The sequence below is a fragment of the Theropithecus gelada genome, chromosome 11 (assembly GCF_003255815.1).
Source record: "Theropithecus gelada isolate Dixy chromosome 11, Tgel_1.0, whole genome shotgun sequence".
Classification (NCBI taxonomy): Eukaryota; Metazoa; Chordata; class Mammalia; order Primates; family Cercopithecidae; genus Theropithecus; species Theropithecus gelada.
Genome location: NC_037679.1, coordinates 52,050,453 through 52,069,897, shown reverse-complemented (window position 1 = coordinate 52,069,897; position 19,445 = coordinate 52,050,453). Strand labels below are relative to the sequence as shown.

The window sequence follows — 19,445 nt, the reverse complement described above, 5'->3', positions numbered from 1 at the left end:
CATTGAAAATTGGTTGAAAATGGAAATTGGGGGATATTCAAGTCCTCAGCTACTTTTTTGATAATGTTCAGCTGTTTTTCTAAAATGACAGTGATACTTTATTTTACTATAATTAATAATTTTCATGGCTTTCTATCCTTTAGTAATAATAATAATAATGATTATGTTAGTAATTTAATGAGCTTCAGTTATATTTCAGAAATTAGAGTAAGCACTTCACATATGCTAATACTAATTTTTGAGTTTGGACTGTGAGTTCCATGATACAGTGAATCAGAAGAGTTAAAAATATTTCTGTAACATGTGTTCTCCTTCCCTGTTTCTGCTAGCCCTGTCCTCCTTGTTTCACTCTTAAACCATTCTAACAACTGCAAACTGATCTGCCTTCCTACTTGCCCCTGACAAACTGATCCTTTGTATAGGCATCAGAGTAATCTATATTAAAGGCAAATCTTACCATGTTCCAACCATGCTTTAAGCCCGTTAATAACTCTTTATGACCTAATGGATTAAGTTGAGGTCCCTTGTTATGACATGCAGTATCCATAGTGGTCTTGTTGGCCTTCCTCCTCAGCAATTTACCCTTCTTTTCCTTATTCTTCACTGCAAGAATACGGAAGTGTCTTTAGTTTTTTCCTATATGTTGTGCTGTGTCTTGCTTTTGTTGTATCATTCAGTCTGCCTTCTTGACCTGAAATATTCTTTTTATTCTTCTTCACCTTGATAGATACTATTTACTTCACTTGTCACTTTTTATAATTTTTTTTTTAAAGAACAAGATCATGTTCTTTATAGCAACGTGGATGGAGTTGGAGGCCATTGTCCTAAGTGAACTAATACAGGAACAGAAAATCAAATACTACATGTTCTCTCTTAAAAGTGGAAGCTAAATATTAAGTACATATGGACACAAAGAAGGGAACAACAGATGGCCAGGCCTGCTTGAGGGTGGAAGGTGGGAGGAGGGTGAGGATCGAAAAACTACCTATTGGGTACTGTGTTTATTACCTAGGTAATGAAATAACCTGTACACCAAACCTCTGTGACATGTAATTTACCTGTATAACAAACCTGCACATGTACCCCTGAACCTAAAATAGAAGTTAAAGATTTGAAAAAATTTAAGAAATACATTTAGGGGGTACAAGTGCAGATTTCTTGCATGTATATATTATGTAATGGTGAAGTCTGGACTGTTAGTGTACCCGTTGCCCATATAGTAACCATTGTACCCAACAGGTAATTTTTCAACCCTCACTCGCCCCCCTCCCAGCACTCTCCCTAGAAATCCTTTCTAAACATGCCACTGCTTCCCCACACTCAAGATAGCTTAAGCATGTACATATCTTTAATATTTTACTTATACCATAATATAGTTTATTATCATAATTTATGTCTTTCTTTACTAGACTCTGAACTCTTTGGGTGCAAAGACCATGTCTTATTCATTTTTTATTTTTACTACCTGGCATTTTGCTTGGTTTTTGTTGTTGTTGTTGTTTTGTTTGTTTTTTTTTTGAAGACAGGGTTTCACTTTGTCACCCAAGCTGGAGTGCAGTGGCATGATCTCGGCTCATTACAGCCTGCATCTTCCGGGTCCAAGCAGTTCTCGTGCCTCAGCCTCCTGAGTAGCTGGGACTTCAGGCGTATGCTACCACACCCAACTGATTTTTTGTGTTTTAGTAGATACGGGGTTTCACCATGTTGCCCAGGCTGGTCTCGAACTCCTGAGCTCAGGCAATCCACCTTCCTCAGCCTCCCAAAGTGCTAGGATTACAGGTGTGAGCCACTGTGTCCACTCAGCATTTTGATTGTTAATCTGCTTATGTTTTAGTGAGTGAATGAATGAATAAATGTAAGCATTCATAATGGAAGGAAACTGAGCCATGGCGATATCAATGAATAACTTAAACTAACATATATTTGAGTTTTAGTTCAGATAAACAAATTTAGCATTTATGCTTTCTTTTTTCCTTTTTCTTTTTCTTTTTTGAGATGGAATCTCGCTTTGTCTCTGCTGGAGTGCAGTGGCAAGATTTCAGCTCACTGCAACCTCTGCTTCCCAGATTCAAGCAATTCTCCTGCCTCAGCCTCCTGAGTAGCTGGGATTACAGGCATAAGCCACTGTGCCTGGCCGCATTTATGCTTTCTAAAAGACACATGCCTCATTTACTAGGGGATACAGAAATGAATAAGAAACAGTACCTACTTTTAATAATTATGTAAATCTTACGGAGAGGATAAGGCAAGTACTATAGATCATACTAAAGATTATGAGAATTATAATAAAAGGATTCCATATATTATGGGAAATTGGAAGAGTTTCTTTCTTCTGTTCCCCCCTGTAGTACTTCAGCTGTTGTAATTTTTTATCCAATTATGTGATCAGGAAATCTTTGTATTAGGGAGAGGTGGTACTTGGAATTAGGAATATCAGATAGGTTTTGACAGGTGGCAGTTTGAAAGCAGATGTGTCTTCCAGCCAGAGGGATTAGTGAGAGCAAACTAGTGGCAGGAAAGTGTTGTAAGAGGCAGGAAGGGACACTGATTCGCTGTTAGGATAGATAGAGTATGTATAACAGGGGTGGACTACTCGTGATGGTTCTTAACTGCCTTAGTTTTAATTGGGTGGCATTTGTAAAGTTAATGAATGAAGGTCACTATATATATATATGATCATTTCCTCTATTTTATTTAGAAATTATGTGCCAATATGAGGACTTGGGAATGCACTGGGCAGTATCCAATACCCAAATATAAAACGTTAACTGTAGTAGTTCTCGGCTATGGAAAACCAACAAGAATCACTGTGGAATTTTAAACAATACTGTAGAATAGATCTGAGTGTGTACTAAGTGTCTTAATTTTTAAGTTGTATTTTATTCTTTTAGGGTTCTGAAAATTCCAACACTTATCTCCAAACAAGAGCCTGCATTTGTTTTAAGAGAGCAGTAACATAACACAAAAACAAAAATTGTGATGTTTAACCGTAATTGTATGTGAGTCATTATAATATATTATTAAAATTCAGTTGCAGTTAAAATTACTATATAAAATCTTAGGTTTCCCCAAAGTATCATGAAAATTAAGATATTGTACTTATTTTGGTGAAAGGTAAAACATTGTTTGGAAAGTAGGTGGTCGTGTGTGTGTGTTTATACATATGTACATACATTTTTTTTCTTTTTTTAAAGTTACATAGCAAACTTTTGGAGACAGAGCGCCAACTAGGGGAAGCTCATGGTAGGCTGAAAGAACAGAGACAGCTTTCAAGTGAAAAGTTGATGGATAAAGAACAACAAGTGGCTGATTTACAACTCAAACTTTCTCGGTTAGAAGAGCAGGTAAGCTAGCATTTATTGATAGGCTTGAGGTATCTTTAACATGATTATGATTCATCAATCTGTTAATTGTCAGAGCTTTAATTGGACTTTAAGTAAAGTGCAAATTTATTACTCTCCAGTAGCAACATCCTGCTTATTAACTACATTAAGTCATTTTGTTGTAATTGTATTCCCTAAAGTTCTCAACAAAAATGCACAAAGAAAACTTACTCTTTCAGCTTTAGGCAGGAAAAATTCTGGGGGTGAACCCATCAGGCTGCTAGAGTCTTCCTACTCAGGAAGGACTACTTCCTAATGAAACAGTTAACTATGAATTGTTGGTAAAGATCATTAATGACATGTAGTTGGTATATATAAACTTTGAGTTTCCACTTAAGGATTTTTGCTTTTAAAAATCAAGCATGTATTTGAATGCTGTCCCTCATTAGACTTGCAGTTGCTATAAATGATGCCTGTAATATAAAGTAAAAGTTATTAAATTACATCTTTATTGCAATTAAACACATTATTTTTTAGTTTTAAGTTTTTAATTTTTAATTTAATTTTATTTGTTTTTGAGACAGGGTCTCACTCTGTCACCCTGGCTGGAGTGTAGTGGCACGATCTCGGCTCACTGCAACGTCCGCCTCTTGGGTTCAAGCAATTATCCCGCCTCAGTCTCCCCGGTAGGGACTACAGATGTGCGCCACTACGCCCGGCTAATATCTGTATTTTTTGGTAGAGATGGAGTTTTACCATGTTGACCAGGCTGGTCTTGAACTCCTGACCTCAAGTGATTTGCCTGCCTCAGCCTCCCAAGGTGCTGAGATTACGGGTGTGAGCCACCATGCCTGGCCAGAATTAAACACATATTCTACAATAAAATCTGCAGCTTCAGCAATAGATTTTCTTCTAGACCTAAAATCTTAGATGTGGTAAATGATCGTATTCTTTTCCAATAAGTGATAATTACGACTATTAAGAAAAAAAATAAAAGAAATACTGATATGTGGTTTAAATTATTGTTACAAATTTATATGTAATTCCTTGATCATACTAGTTTACAAAAAAATTAATAAACTAAATGCCAGCCCAGAGAAAGTTCTTTTAGGATAAGCCTATTTATAGAAAATAGTTTCTTTAACATGAGATTAAGATTCTATAAGTAATGAGGTACTGCTTTTTTTTTTTTTTTTTTGAGACAGTCTCTTTCTGTTGCCCAGGCTGGAGTGCAGTGGTGCAATCTCGGCTCACTGTGACCTCCGCCTCTCGGGTTCAAGTGATTCTCCTGCCTCAGCCTCCTGAGTAGCTGGGACTACAGGTGCCTGCCACCACACCCGGCTAATTTTTGTAGTTTTTTTTTCTTTTTTTAGTAGAGATGGGGTTTCACCATATTGGCCAGGCTGGTTTTGAACTCCTGACCTTGTGATCCACTCGCCTTGTCCTCCCAAAGTGTTGGGATTACAGGTGTGAGCCACTGTGCCCAGCCAAGGTGCCGCTGTTAAAGTTTATCTTATATATTACCTGAATTTATTGTTCTGTTCAGACTTCAGAATTGAAGTAATGCCAGATACTTATGAATGATAGCATTATGCCTTTAAGTTCTCAATTGACAATCTGCGTTTTTTTAAGTTGAAGGAAAAAGTTACAAATTCTACAGAATTGCAGCATCAATTAGATAAAACAAAGCAACAGCATCAAGAACAACAGGCTCTTCAGCAAAGCACCACGGCAAAACTTCGAGAAGCTCAGGTAAACATTAGTTGCGTTATTAGCCTTGTAAACAAAAATTAATTACCATTACATAGAATATAAGAGAAAAAATAAAATTAATCCAAATCATTATCCTTTTGTTGTGGTAAAACTAGAAAATACAAAATACTTGATTGTGAGGGATTTTGATAATTTTGAAGTCTGGATAATCAGAAAATTCTTTTTCTTTTGATTACTATGTTGAAACGTTTTTCCAACTTAGTGTAAAATATTAATTATAAACAAATTTATTATGTATTTATTACATTTTATATATTAATTTAATTAAATTTATTAGATTTATCTATTAAATATGTTTAGTTAAATAAATTTATTTAAATTACTTATAAATAATTTATTCATTATTGTTTCTTATTGATTAAAATACAATATTTGGAAAATCAAAAATGTTCGAATAAAATTTTCTGGCATCGTTAGCCCAGTAAGGAAGAATATTTTGTATTTCCTTCAGTAGAATTTAGTATTTGTTGGTCATTTCTTTTCCTGCTTTATAACCATCATCTGAACATTGGAATTGTAGGTGTAGAAAATATAATTGTTTGGGTTAAATTTATACAAAGTCTGCAGCGTAGCTTAGAATATTGAAAGAAGTTTTCATTTTGTTATGGTAAGGGGAGATTGTCCAAATGTTGAAATGAATTTGACTTTGATATGTTTTAATTATTATTATTATTATTATTATTTTTTTGAGGCCAAGTCTCGCTGTTTCGCCCAGGCTGGAGCTGGAGTGCAGTGGCGCTATCTCTGCTCACTGCAAGCTCCGCCTCCCGGGTTCACACCATTCTCCTGCCTCAGCCTCCCGAGTAGCTGGGACTGCAGGCGCCCACCACTGCACCCGGCTAATTTTTTGTGTTTTTAGTGGAGACGGGGTTTCACCAGGATGGTCTCGATCTCCTGACCTCGTGATCCGCCCGCCTCTGCCTCCCGAAGTGCTGGGATTACAGACGTGATCCACCGTGCCCGGCGTTTCACTGTGCTCAGCACTGTGAATAGACAGAGTGCTTGCCCTCTAGGAGATGGCAATCTAATGACATGTATGTAGAAACAATATTGTAGTTTGAGGGAGGCAATAAATAATATGCCTTTCTCTTCTGAGCTTGGAGAGTGGCCTGGGAGTCAGATGAATAGAGATCAAAATACTGGATTCATTTATTTGTTCTTTTATTCAGTTAGTCAAAAAACATTTATTAACCTCTACTCTCAGCCAAGGAACTGATTTTGTGAACTTAGCAGTGAACAAAACAGACAAAAATGTCTGCTCTCATGGAGCTTAGTGAGAGAGGCAACGATAACCAAGGTAAATAGGCAAAATATATAGCATGTTAAATGGTGATAAGTGCTATAAAGATGAAGGAAGGAGGGATGGGGAGTTGGAAGTGTTTTGGGGTGACCAAAGTTGGGACTGCGGTGTTAGGCCTCTTTGAAAAGATGAAAGACCTGAAGGAAGGAGAAGCCTGTGATTCAGAGAGAAGAACATTAGTACGTTAAATGGTGCAGAGGCAGGAGCATGTCTCAAGAATAACGGGAAGTCAGGGCTGGAGTGGGAGAGTGTTAGAAGAGTTAAAAAGGGCAGGTCATAGATCTCACAGGATATCAGAACCTCTAGTGCCTCATAGGTAATTTTAAGGACTTTATTTTACTTTGAGTTAAGATGAGAAACCATTGGAGGGTTCTGAGCAAAGCAGTGATACGATTTGACTTATGATTTCACAGAATTATTCTGGCTGATGTATTGAGAGTAGACTGTACAGGTACATAAGTAGAAGCATAGAAATTAGCTAAAAGGCTACTACAATAATCCAGATAAGAAATGATGTAGCTTGGATTAGAGTGGTAGTGAGAAGTCAGATTCTAGTTTTGCTTTAAAGGTAAAGCTGACTGATTTATTGTAAAGTATTCAGAGAGAACTTAAGGATGACTCCAAGGATTTTATTCTGAGCATTTAGAAGGATGGAGACCAGACAAAATGAAGATGGAGAATCCCACTGGATTTGGCAATATGGAGGTCATCGATGACCTTGATTAGGGTGATTTGCATAAAGAAGTGAGACAAAAACCTGATTGGGGAGGGTTCAAGAGAGAATGGAAAGAAAAAAGTTTGATAGAGTGAATATAGATAACTCTAGGAGCTTTATTGTAAAGGTCAAGGAAGCAATGGCAATAGTAAAGCAAGTGTGAAGAATTTGGTGTAAGTCAGCAGCGAAGTGGGCTTTCTTATACTGCACCCAGAATTAACTTTATTAGTTTAACCACAAAGCTAGAAATGGCAGCCTTTCACCTTTTTGCAGACAGGTTGTCTGTCAGACTGAGGGAACAGCAGGGACTCAATTGAACATGGTTATTTGTTCCTTATTCTGCACTGTCCAGTAAGTTTAAATTCTTATTCCCTGGGGAGGAATACAGAAAGGATGAAAGACGGGCCAGGCAAAGTCCCTCATTACGGAAACATGAAAAAGTCCTCACAACTAACGAAAGACATGTAATGAGTCTAGTTCTAGGTGTGTATATGTATATAAAATTACTATGGTAGCATAGAGAATAGTTACCTAACCCAAACAGAGTCTGGAAAAGAGCAGCTATGGAAAACTTTTTAAAAGTGACAATCTAAGCACAAAGGATGAGTAGATATTTCTGGGATGCAGAGATAGTGGTAGTGAGAAGTTTACTCCAGATAGAATTAACAAGGATGAAGGATACTGAAGCTAGTGTGAACTAAGCTCTTAGGTTTTGCTGTACCTTGAAGTGTAAGTTAGAGATTACTTAAGAAGTCAGAGCATTAGATATGGGTAAGTTTATAGAAGATCTCATATGACATTTGTATTTCAAGATGGAAAGATTTTGAAGATGGAAAGGTATTGAAGGTCTTAAGAAAGAATTGCCATAGTCAGATTTGCTTTTTAAATAGATTATTTTTGTTGATGTGTGCAAGATGGATTTGGGTGGGAATATTCTGGAATGAAATGAATTAAAAGACTAATATATGCAGCAGTTCAGATGAAAAATAATACTGGTCTTAGTTCAAGCAGTTGTTGAAGTCATAGGGACAAATGTGAGAAATACTTATAAGGTAAAAATAAATGAACAGCACTGGTTGACTTAATAGATAAAAGGGATGAGGGAGAAGGGGTGTGACTTCCAGGTTGGTAGCGTTGGGTGCATGGTAAATGGAGGTGTCATCAGCTGTGTTAGTGAATGTGATACAAATGGCCATCTCATAAGGCAATGCGATGTGTTCAGTTTAGGACGTGTCTTGAGGCACCAGTGCAATATATTTAATATTTAAAGCTTGGAGGAGGGAATCGTGTTATATATGTTAACCGAGAGAGACATCAGAATATATGAAGTAAATGGAACTATTAGAGTAGATGTGATCAGCCAGAAGAGAGAATATAGTGAGAAAAGTAGATAATTGGTAATATAAGACTTCTGAGAAACACCAGCCCTTTAAGGGATGACTAGTTAGAAGAAGAGCAGCCCCAGGAAGAGTGAGAGTGGTCAGAGTAATTAAGAAGAACCTGCAGAGTGGAAGCCAAAGGAATAGGAAGGGTCGAAAGTTAGGGGTAATCAGCACCTTCAAATGTGGGTTTGTGTGGTGGCGATGCTCAGTATGATAAATGAAAAATACCAATTAGATTAAGCAATTAAGTAAATTGATAATGTTGCTGAACGTAATTTCAGTAAAGTAATAGAGGTGAAAATCTGATTGTCGATTAATGAGTAAATGAGAGATGAGGAAATTAGGAATGTAAATATAAATTATTTTTTGAAATGTCGATGTAAATTGTTTAAAGACTGATCAGAAACTGGAGGGGGATGTGTCCTGGGGAGTGTTTTTGAGAATAAGAGAGACCTGGACATGTCTATAGTCTAGGACAAAGGGATTCATAGGGAGGGAGTTATTAAGGATATTGGGGGAGAAGCAGCTGAGGGAATAAGGTATTGTTAAGAAGCTACGATGTTACTGATACACTGGGGGAGGGTGAAATTAAACTCATCCACTGAAGCTTGAGGAAAGGAGGTAAATATGGAGTGGGGCATATATACATAGCTCCATATATCTCTCTATATAAATATATGTATATATTGTTATATGTATATCTATATATGTCTCATGGATCAGAAGAAGAGTAGTAGGAGATGAGTTTAGAGCATTGGAAAAAGAATGTGGTTAATTGAAGGTTTCTTGTTAAATTCTAGTTTATAATAATATAGATTTATATTATTAAACATAGTTCTAATTAATTGTATGTGTATATAATTATATATACACATATTATATAAAATTTTTTTTTTGAAAATCAAGATTGATCATTCCTGAAAATCTCATGTTTCTTGATAAAGTTGGAGATAGTAATAGCTGAATATCAGGCAAGCAGAGATTGAGAATGTAGAGATAATATGGAATCTTTTAAGTAGTTATTGAGGGGAATATTTGAGGGTGAGGACCTCATTCAAATAAAAAGCTTGACAAGAGAATTCTGAATATATACTGTGATGGAAGTTGAAACCAGAACCAGAAATTTGTAGTAGCACCAATCTATGGAACTTTGTGATTTTACTCCAATAGTGCTTAGAAGTATAGGAATGGAGAATTGGGCTTTTTTGGGAGTGGCTCTTGGAAATTTTTGGGTGGAAGGAAATGGACAATGTGGTTGAAAGAATAGTTAAGGTTAGTTCATATCTATATAGGAAGTTCACGAAGAAAATCTAGGCATATGCTGAATATATTAGAAGGAAATTGACGTCTCTGACATTGAATAACAGAAATTAGGTCATTAAATTGGAAGGCTACTAAGTTGTGGTCATAGAGTAGGATAGTTAGAAATTTCTAACTGGAAGAATTTCAGGTGGTTACAAATCCTATATGAGTGTGTGAAATGTGGAATGAGTAAAGGTCCAGGAATTAAGATGATATGAATGTTGAGGCTATGCTCTTAATTATCTATGTATTTTGTATTTCCCAGGAAATTGGCAGAAATTGGGATTGAGAGAAAGACTAAATCAGGTCTCAAGTCTTCAGTGAATGAGGTAGGGATTTATAGATGATAGCAACAAAAAGTAGAGAGTAGAATAAGTAAATGGCATACTCCTCAGAGCAACACGAAGCTTTCACATGAGGGAGAGAGTAATGGCAGTGAAACACCAGGAAAAGGTCACCCTCCTCTGCTTGCCCAGTGGAATAGACATTACTGACCAGAGCAGGGTGAGGGGTGAGGGAGAATTGGCATCTGTAAAGGGAGAATCAAATTTCAGTTAAGACTTGGAAACAGAGTGACTATATATCTATATCTATACATCTATATCTAGATATCTATATCTACATATGCAGATATATATCTACTATGTAACAAACCTGCTCATTCTGCACAAGTATCCCAGAGCTTAAAGTATATATATAAATATCTATATCTACTATATCTATCTGCAGTAGATATGTCTATATCTACTATGTAACAAACCTGCTCATTCTGCACAAGTATCCCAGAGCTTAAAGTGTATGTTTAAATATCTATATCTACTATCTCTTTCTATAGTAGATATATCTCTATCTACTATCTCTATCTCTATCTCTAGATATAGATATAGATATTTATATATACACTGTAAGCTCTGGGATACTTGTGCAGAATGAGCAGGTTTGTTACATAGTTACACATGTGCCATGGTGGTTTTCTGCATCCATCAACCCGTCATCTAGGTTTTAAGCCCCACATGCATTAGGTATTTGCTCTAATGTTCTCCCTCTCCTTGCCCCGCAACCCCCAACAGGCCCTGGTGTGTGATGTTCCCCTCCCTCAGAGTGACTTTTATGGAAAGAAGCTTAGGCCTGGAATTCTGATTCCAGATTAGTGGAATGTAGAGAGAGGAATTATCTATCGGTGGCAGGAACAGAGACTGAGAGGCAGAGAGGTTTGGTTGCCTTTTGTCATTTGACCAAAACTTAGAAGGATGAGAAGTATGCTTGAAAGTGACTGATCTCAAATATTTTAATATTGGCACAAATCATGAGAGTACCACATGGTTGCTGGGTCTGTGTCAGCAGAGTGGTGTGAAAGTAAAAGAAGAGGGATCCCTTGCTGTATCGATAGAAAAGTTCTTTTAGTGTATTGAAGTGAGCCTGCATGTATATGTGATTTAGAGTGTAATAATTTATTTTTCTATTCATTCAGCGACTTTTTAGAATATATGTGTCAAATATCTTGGATATATCAATGACTAAGACACAAAAATCCTTTTTAGAGTATACATTTTTAACGGAGGGTGGTTGGAGTGAGGCAGATCAGCATGACAAATAAGCAAATTATTTAGTGTGTTGGAAAGTAAGCACTATGGAAAGAATATGATAACCAAGATAGGGAATATTTGGAAAGGCTGAAATTTTAAATGAAATGGTCAGAGTAGTCCTAATTAAGAAGGTGATGTTTGAGCAAACATTTGAACGGGGGGTAAACTATATGACTGTGTGGGGGAAGAGTTCCAGGCAGAAGGAATAGTTAGTACACTAAGGCTTTGAGGTGGGAGTGTGCCTAGTGTGAGATTGAGTCTCATGTGTCTGAAATTAGGGTCAGAAAAAGAGTAGTAGCAGGAGGTCATATTAGAGTGTTAGAAAAAAATGTGGTTGAGAGTTTTTTGTTAAATTCTAGCTTATAATGATATAGATTTATATTATTAAATATATAGTTCTAAGTACTTAACTAAATTTACCATGTTAAAATGTAATAGTTTTAAGAAAATGTAAGACTGAGAATTTGAGTGATATAATTTATTGTTAGTCATTTTATGTTTGAGGAATAACTTTTTAAGTTCTCTATTCTTAAAGTAGTAGTTTTCAATTCTTTACAGAATGATTTGGAACAAGTTCTACGTCAAATTGGCGATAAGGACCAAAAGATCCAGAACCTTGAAGCTTTATTACAGAAGAGTAAAGAAAATATTTCATTACTAGAAAAGGAAAGAGAAGATCTTTATGCAAAAATTCAGGCTGGTGAAGGAGAGACTGCTGTTCTTAACCAGTTACAAGAAAAAAACCATACACTGCAGGAGCAAGTAAGCTTGTAAAATATATTATATTTCTAAAATTTACTTCTGTCTAAGTCTTACTAAGTGCTTTATTTAAATGATTCTTCATTCTTGCTCTTTTTAGCACATTTTAAATGTTATATATTTTTTGACAAATAGCATCTCATGTACCTTAAGAGGCAGATTACTATTATAGTGTAACATGATTTGACAAAGGAAAATTTCTCCGTTCATGTCCTGGATGTAAGTTAGTGTGACTATGAATAAACTATTTTACATTGTTAGCTCACTGGAAAAACAGAAATATTAATAGTGCATACTTGCCTAATGGCATTTTGTGATGTTTAAAAAAAAGAATAATGAAATGTATTCATAAATTGAAGATATTAATCAAGTGTTAGTTTTTACTGTATATTAATATACAGACTTAATAGTAACATATTTTGATAAAGTGTATGTCTTTGCATCATGTATAGCCAATAATAATTTTGATAAGTTGCCTTAATGTTTCAACATTAAAATGTAGTTTAAGAAAAGTTTATAAAATTTAGATAAATACATTTTCAAACAAAAAAGAATTTTGCAGTTGCTTTTTTGGAAGAATTGTGTAATAAGAGAGTTATTATCTAAACGAGAAAATATTTGAAACAAAGTGTCAGAAGGCCATATCACTTTTCTAAATTTAGAATTAGAATATAACAGATTTCCCTCCACATTTCGAAGTTAGTTTTGAAGAATTCTTTAGGTTAGTTTTTGGTTGTATACAACTTGGCGTTGCTTATCATATAAATATGGTCAGGAAGCCATGCATTCATTTTAAAGAATAAATTAAAATAAATCTGTTTCTGGCCATATTGGCATAGTTAATACCTATTTAGCTCTTCTACCATAAACACCAAGAAAAGTGGAAAAAATGTACAAAACCACTGTTTTCAGACATTGGGCAATAGGCAGTGCAGGACTGTGATCCCTGAGAGAAGAGAAACAAGTGATATGAACTCTTTGACCACGCTAACTTTTGATCCAGAGACATTTTCCAGACTGTGGCACAGCCTGGGGGAACCTAAGGAAAGCCCAGTGGTCTATGTGAGATATTAAATTAAATTGAGAGACTGAAGTTCAGGGAGGTTAAGGCAGATTGAATTTGTAGGGTAGGATACCAGAAAGGAAAGAGCAGTACAGAGAAAAAGCTTCAGTAATCTGCTTAGGAATCCACTTGAGGCTTTGTTGAATGCCAAGTTTTGTACTTGTAAAGTGGGATTCTATGAGGCCAGACAATGAATACTATCAAGGAGCTACAGGCTGAAAAATTACTAGTGCTTACACAGGACTGGGAGATGTTCAGGTTCCAGCCAATCAGAAGAAAGGTGTGGCTGAACACTTGGAGTATTCAGTAGACATATCAGAGAGGTCATACCTTGGGAGAGGAGTAAGGCTAAACTAGCCCTAGAGTAAAAGCTGCCGTACACCTGACCTTACAGAGTGTAAAAAAAACCTTAAAAGGATCCAGTAGAACCACAAATATATTAAATACGTGCTGGGACAAAAGATTCTTTGAAAGAAGACAACAGAATCGAGAGTGGTCACAATAAATAGTGAAAGATTACTACACATGTGAAGAAACAGAAACAATGTGAGCCATGAACAGGAGAGAAATTATTCAGTGGAAACAGACCCTGAAGTAAGAGATGATAGAGTCACCAGACAAGTACTTTAAAACAGCTCTTCAAATATGCTTATGGATAGAAACAAAAAACTATAATGATGGAGACAGACGTGGAAATGGCTGGGTGCAGTAACTTGTGTCTGTAATCCCAGCTACTCTAGAGGCCGAAGTGAAAGGATCACTTGAGCCCGGGAGTGAGCTATCACTGTGCTACTGCACTCCAGCCTGGGTGATGGAGTGAGACCCTGTCTCTTAAAAAAAAAAAAAAAAAAAATTGAACTTTTAGAGATAAAACAAAAATACATGAAATGAAAATTTTATTGGATGTACTTAATAGATTAAGCAAGTAGAAAACAGTATCAGTGAACATAAAAGACAGGGCAATTGAAACTGTTCTCAATGAAGTACAGAAGGAAAAAAGGTTGGGGAAAAACAGTGACCCATGGAATAGTATTATGTAAGGTAGCATAATTACAATTAATGTCACAGAAGGGTGGGGAGGAGGAAAATAGAAACAAAGGCTGAAAAAATTTTAATTTTTTAGATTTTTTCTGTATTTCAATGGATGCAAATGAAAAAAATGTAATTTTTGATTAAAAACATGGTCAAAAAATTTGGTGAACTCAAAGCAAGGTACATCAAAGAAATGTCAAATGACTTGGATTTTATCTAAATTTTAAAAAGTATGCTCTTCAAAAGATATCATTATGAAAATAAAAGCCATAACACAGAATGGGAGAAAACATTTGCAATACGTGTATCTGACAATTCAGAAATGCCCAGATATATAAAGAAATCTTGTTACTTAACCAAATCAGTGATTGGCTGGAGTTAGAGATGGGATGGGACGAATGACTGCAGAAGGGCATGAGGAAACATTCTGGAATAATGGAAATGTTCTTTATCTTGATTGTGGTGATGGCTAGTTAAATGAGTGTATGCATTCATCAAATCTCAAATTGTACAACTTCAGTTGAATGAATTTTATCTAACTTACAGCTCAATAAAGATTATTTTAAAAGGAATATCAGTCTTTGAATTTAATGTTATTTCTTGGTATTTGAGATACTATGTTGACATATTTTGGAAAAGTGAATAATTTTACTTGAAAAAATTTGAGATAAACTATCATAAAGCAGTTTAATATTCTCATGGCTCTTAAATTTAGGTTTCTGAATTTTTGTTATATCATTTGTGAACTTCATGATTAATCTTACTTGTATAACAGGTAACTCAACTAACAGAGAAGCTGAAGAATCAGTCAGAAAGCCATAAACAAGCCCAGGAGAATTTGCACGACCAGGTACAAGAGCAGAAGGCACATCTTAGAGCTGCACAAGACCGTGTTCTTTCTCTAGAAACCAGTGTCAATGAATTAAATAGTCAATTAAATGAAAGCAAGGAGAAGGTCTCCCAGCTTGACATACAGGTAATATTAAATTTAATGTTTGTATAAAGCACCAGTTTTAGACCATCAAATGTTTTAAATTCTGTTTCTCTTTTTGCCTTGCATATTAATTGAAAAAAATTTGAAATAGGAATTAGATAAAGGCTATATCTAGACAATTAGTTGAACTTTCCTGTTTGACTCTCTCATCTGCTTCCCCGTCTCTGTCTTTCTCTCCCTCCTCCCTTCCGTCGTCTTCTCACTCTTCCTCTCTCCTCTCCCTCTCTCTCTCTTTCTCTCTGGCTCTTGCTCTCGGGTGTGCTCTCTCTCTCCTCAAGCTACACTTGGTGAAATCACTAAATCTTTTAGATTTTCCCTGTTTTGATCATGCCATTATTGTGTTTGATATTCAAATTAGTTTGATATTATACCATTAGATTTCTATGTTAAATATTTTTTACTTTGATTTTTTAAATCTTCCTTTATAAGTCTGACTTCTGATTAAAAAAAGAAATTCCGCCAACAGACACATGAAAAAATGCTCATCATCACTGGCCATCAGAGAAATGCAAATCAAAACCACAATGAGATACCATCTCACACCAGTTAGAATGGCAATCATTAAAAAGTCAGGAAACAACAGGTGCTGGAGAGGATGTGGAGAAATAGGAACACTTTTACACTGTTGATAGGATTGTAAACTAGTTCAACCATTATGGAAAACAGCATGGCGATTCCTCAAGGATCTAGAACTAGAAGTACCGTATGACCCAGCCATCCCATTACGGGTATATACCCAAAGGATTATAAATCATGCTGCTATAAAGACACATGCAGACGTATGTTCATTGCGGCACTATTCACAATAGCAAAGACTTGGAATCAACCCAAATGTCCATCAGTGACAGACTGGATTAAGAAAATGTGGCACATATACACCATGGAATACTATGCAGCCATAAAAAAGGATGAGTTTGTGTCCTTTGTAGGGACATGGATGCAGCTGGAAACCATCATTCTCAGCAAACTATTGCAAGAACAGAAAACCAAACACCGCCTGTTCTCACTCATAGGTGGGAATTGAACAATGAGATCACTTGGCCTGGGGAAGGGGAACATCACACACCGGAGCCTATTATGGGGAGGGGGGAGGGGGGAGGGATTGCATTGGGAGTTATACCTGATGTAAAGGACGAGTTGATGGGTGCTGACGAGTTGATGGGTGCAGCACACCAACATGGCACAAGTATACATATGTAACAAACCTGCACATTATGCACATGTACCCTAGAGCTTAAAGTATTAAAAAAAAAAAAAAATTCCCCTACGTGGTGCCGTATTCTTTCAGAAGTCTATATAGCAGTCTTCCTCAATGAGTCAATCACGGGGTGAGCAGTAAGACATAATTTTTTCTCCATTCTTACTATTGATTTCTTGTTCTGTGATATAGAATAGAAATTTATAGAAATAATTCAAGGCTTGATTTTACTTTAAGATAATGATTCCACTGGAAATAAGGAATATAATAAAATAATATGACTGGCATACTTATTAGAACTTGGAGAGAATATACATTTCTTTCTTTTTTAAAAAATTATTTGCTAGATGAATTATATGATAGCCTGTTACGTGGATGTCCAATGTAAGGGGGAGGGGAATGGGGAGGGAATGGGAGTCTAGTGACAATGTGAATGTACTAATGTATTAGGACAGTCTGTGATTCTTTCTGTGTTGCAGGGTCCTTTCCTTTACAAAAGATTGCCCTTCCACTGCTACTCATTTCAGAACTAATTCCAACAATGAGATCAGCCCATTTTTTTTTGTTACTATCATTGCTCCCATTATCACCTTGACAGTAACTTCTTCTTTGCCATTACTCTGAAAAATGTTACCTGTAGATATTTTTTAAGTTTTTGAGGCTTTTTTCAAAACTACTTTAACTTCTTTATGAACTAGTGTTAGTTCATAAAGTAGGATGTATGGCCTTACTTTTCTTTTGAGAATTAGGACTCTGAGAAAAACCTAGTGCTTTAAGTGATATTATTAATAAAAGAATGTCAACTGAAAGTGCTTAGCCAAAGGGTATTAGCTGTAGCCAGCTGTAGCTTAACTGTTAAGGTAATGTTTTTTTCTGGAGTGTCCCTTTAACTATACAAATGAGGCTTTTAAGCTGTTTCTCAGTTTTAAGTTCTATAATACACCTTTTGATCCCTAGTTCCACAGTACTTCCTTGTGTGCATGATCAGGACAGCATCAAGGTACATTATTATGCACATGTATGAGGGCACTTCACTGCTTTTACTGTTTTAAGGGCTTTAATGCAAAAGTTGCAACAATTGTAGCCTTGTAGTAATTGGTACTTAGTCATTGCCTGTAAAAAGGGCAAAGAGAGGGGCTGGCTATATGAATAGCCACATTTCCCCCCGCCATCAGAAGCCTTTCTAAAATAAGGCAAACCAGTGGAGCAATTATTTAATTTCCCCCAAAGTTTCTTTGTATGCTACATAACTTTTGGAATATACATATATTCCATTAGTTGAAGCATGCTATATAAAAAAGATCATGAGTGATTATCATATGTTAAAATATTTCATGAATTTTTGGCTCCTCAGATAGATGAAATGCCATATGTAAATAAAGCTGACTTCTGCAAAAATATATTTGTAGTCCGTGCTATATATTCATCAGTATAGATTTACTATGTATTGTTTAAAGGGAAGATTTCTTTGGTTTTCACCTTTAAATCAATGTAGATGTATACACCTTGATGTAACTATTATTTCTGTGAAAATTATTTCGATATTGAGAAAAAATTTGAATTTTTCCTTCAGCTTGTAAGTATCCATACAATGTAAATCTTGGATTTCTTATGTTCATTGATCCTCTCGTCAACCAGCTAAAAGAATGCTCCCCCAATTTTTACTCTTTTCTCAAAATATGTTAATTTTAAATATATGTTTTTACATATATATTTTATTTTTTGCTTTTCTTTCTTTTTTTATTTCTGAGACAGAGTCTTGCTCTGTTGCCGGGCTGGAGTGCAGTGGCGTGATCTCAGCTTACTGCAACCTCCACCTTCCAGGTGAAAGCGATTCTCCTGCCTCAGCCTCCCGAGTAGCTGGGACTACAGGTGCGTGCCACCATGCCCAGCTAATTTTTGTATTTTTAGCAGAGACGGGGTTTCACCATGTTGGCCAGGATGTTCTCGATCACTTGACCTAGTGATCTGCCTGCCTTGGCCTCCCAAAGTGCTGGGATTACAGATGTGAGCTACCGCTCCTGCCCTATTTTTTGCTTTTCGTATTTGAGGTGAGTTGTACTAAAGGTATTCAACACTTAAAAGTGTTACTTTTGATAACAAGATAGATCTTTTTGCTTGTTTGATTTTATCGGCAGCCTTGAATTTTTAATGTTTAATATTTTGACTGAGCATCAGAAATAAAACCCTTTAAGTGAGAAGTTATCAGGGAATACTGAATTTTACAACGTGCCAGTTGTCTGGCTGAGTCCTTAAATTCTGTAATTCTTGATTATCTTTGGAGTCATCATTCTTGGGGGCATGGTTATTTACTTTATCATAATAGTGGTAGACTTTCAGATATTCACTTCTGAAAAACACAGTGGCGTTTTCCTGGAAAAAAAGTGTACCTTTTGTTTCTTAGCAAAGGAATACTGAAGTGTTTTGGAATCATATAAGGTTATCTTTTTATTGTTTATCCAGCATTATTAGGAGGCTTCTCCCCTGTCATTCCTATTTTGGGAATTTTTCACATGCATATTTTTCAATATATAAATCCATTTGTTTCTGTGAATGACTTAATTTTTAAATAGTTTGTTTAGTCACAAAAGCAGTGTGCATTCAAGCAAGAGGAAATCAAGAACTAAATATAAATTAAATAATTTATAAATTTTGTTACAGATTAAAGCCAAAACTGAACTGTTGCTATCAGCAGAAGCAGCAAAAACTGCCCAAAGAGCTGATCTTCAGAATCATTTGGACACAGCTCAAAATGCATTACAAGATAAACAGCAGGTAGGGAAACAGATGCAATTTCATACTTTCTATCACCTAGTGCTTTGGTAGATAAACAAATTGCAAACATGTAAAGACGATACCCAGTTTTGTATAATCTTGTGATAGACTTGCTTATCCCCCTTAATTTCTCCATGAGTTCAGAACCAGTTGAGTAGTAAAGGTGAGGGTCACATAGATGGAGATAAAAATAACAGCTTTGTTTTTGATAAAGCTCTACTAGTGTGCAGCTGTGGTTGGTTT

General features: G+C 35.9%; 1 protein-coding gene across 1 annotated transcript in view; it reads left to right on the top strand.

Moving 5' to 3' along the window:
- EEA1 (early endosome antigen 1) overlaps window positions 1–19,445 on the top strand; it is a 164,833-nt gene that overhangs the window by 106,277 nt on the left and 39,111 nt on the right. Inside the window, exons 12-16 of the mRNA XM_025402728.1 lie at window positions 3,195–3,344; window positions 4,956–5,075; window positions 11,940–12,143; window positions 15,011–15,211; window positions 19,089–19,202. Of these exons, the coding sequence (XP_025258513.1) occupies window positions 3,195–3,344; window positions 4,956–5,075; window positions 11,940–12,143; window positions 15,011–15,211; window positions 19,089–19,202 (789 nt within the window). The remainder of the gene's footprint in view (window positions 1–3,194; window positions 3,345–4,955; window positions 5,076–11,939; window positions 12,144–15,010; window positions 15,212–19,088; window positions 19,203–19,445) is intronic.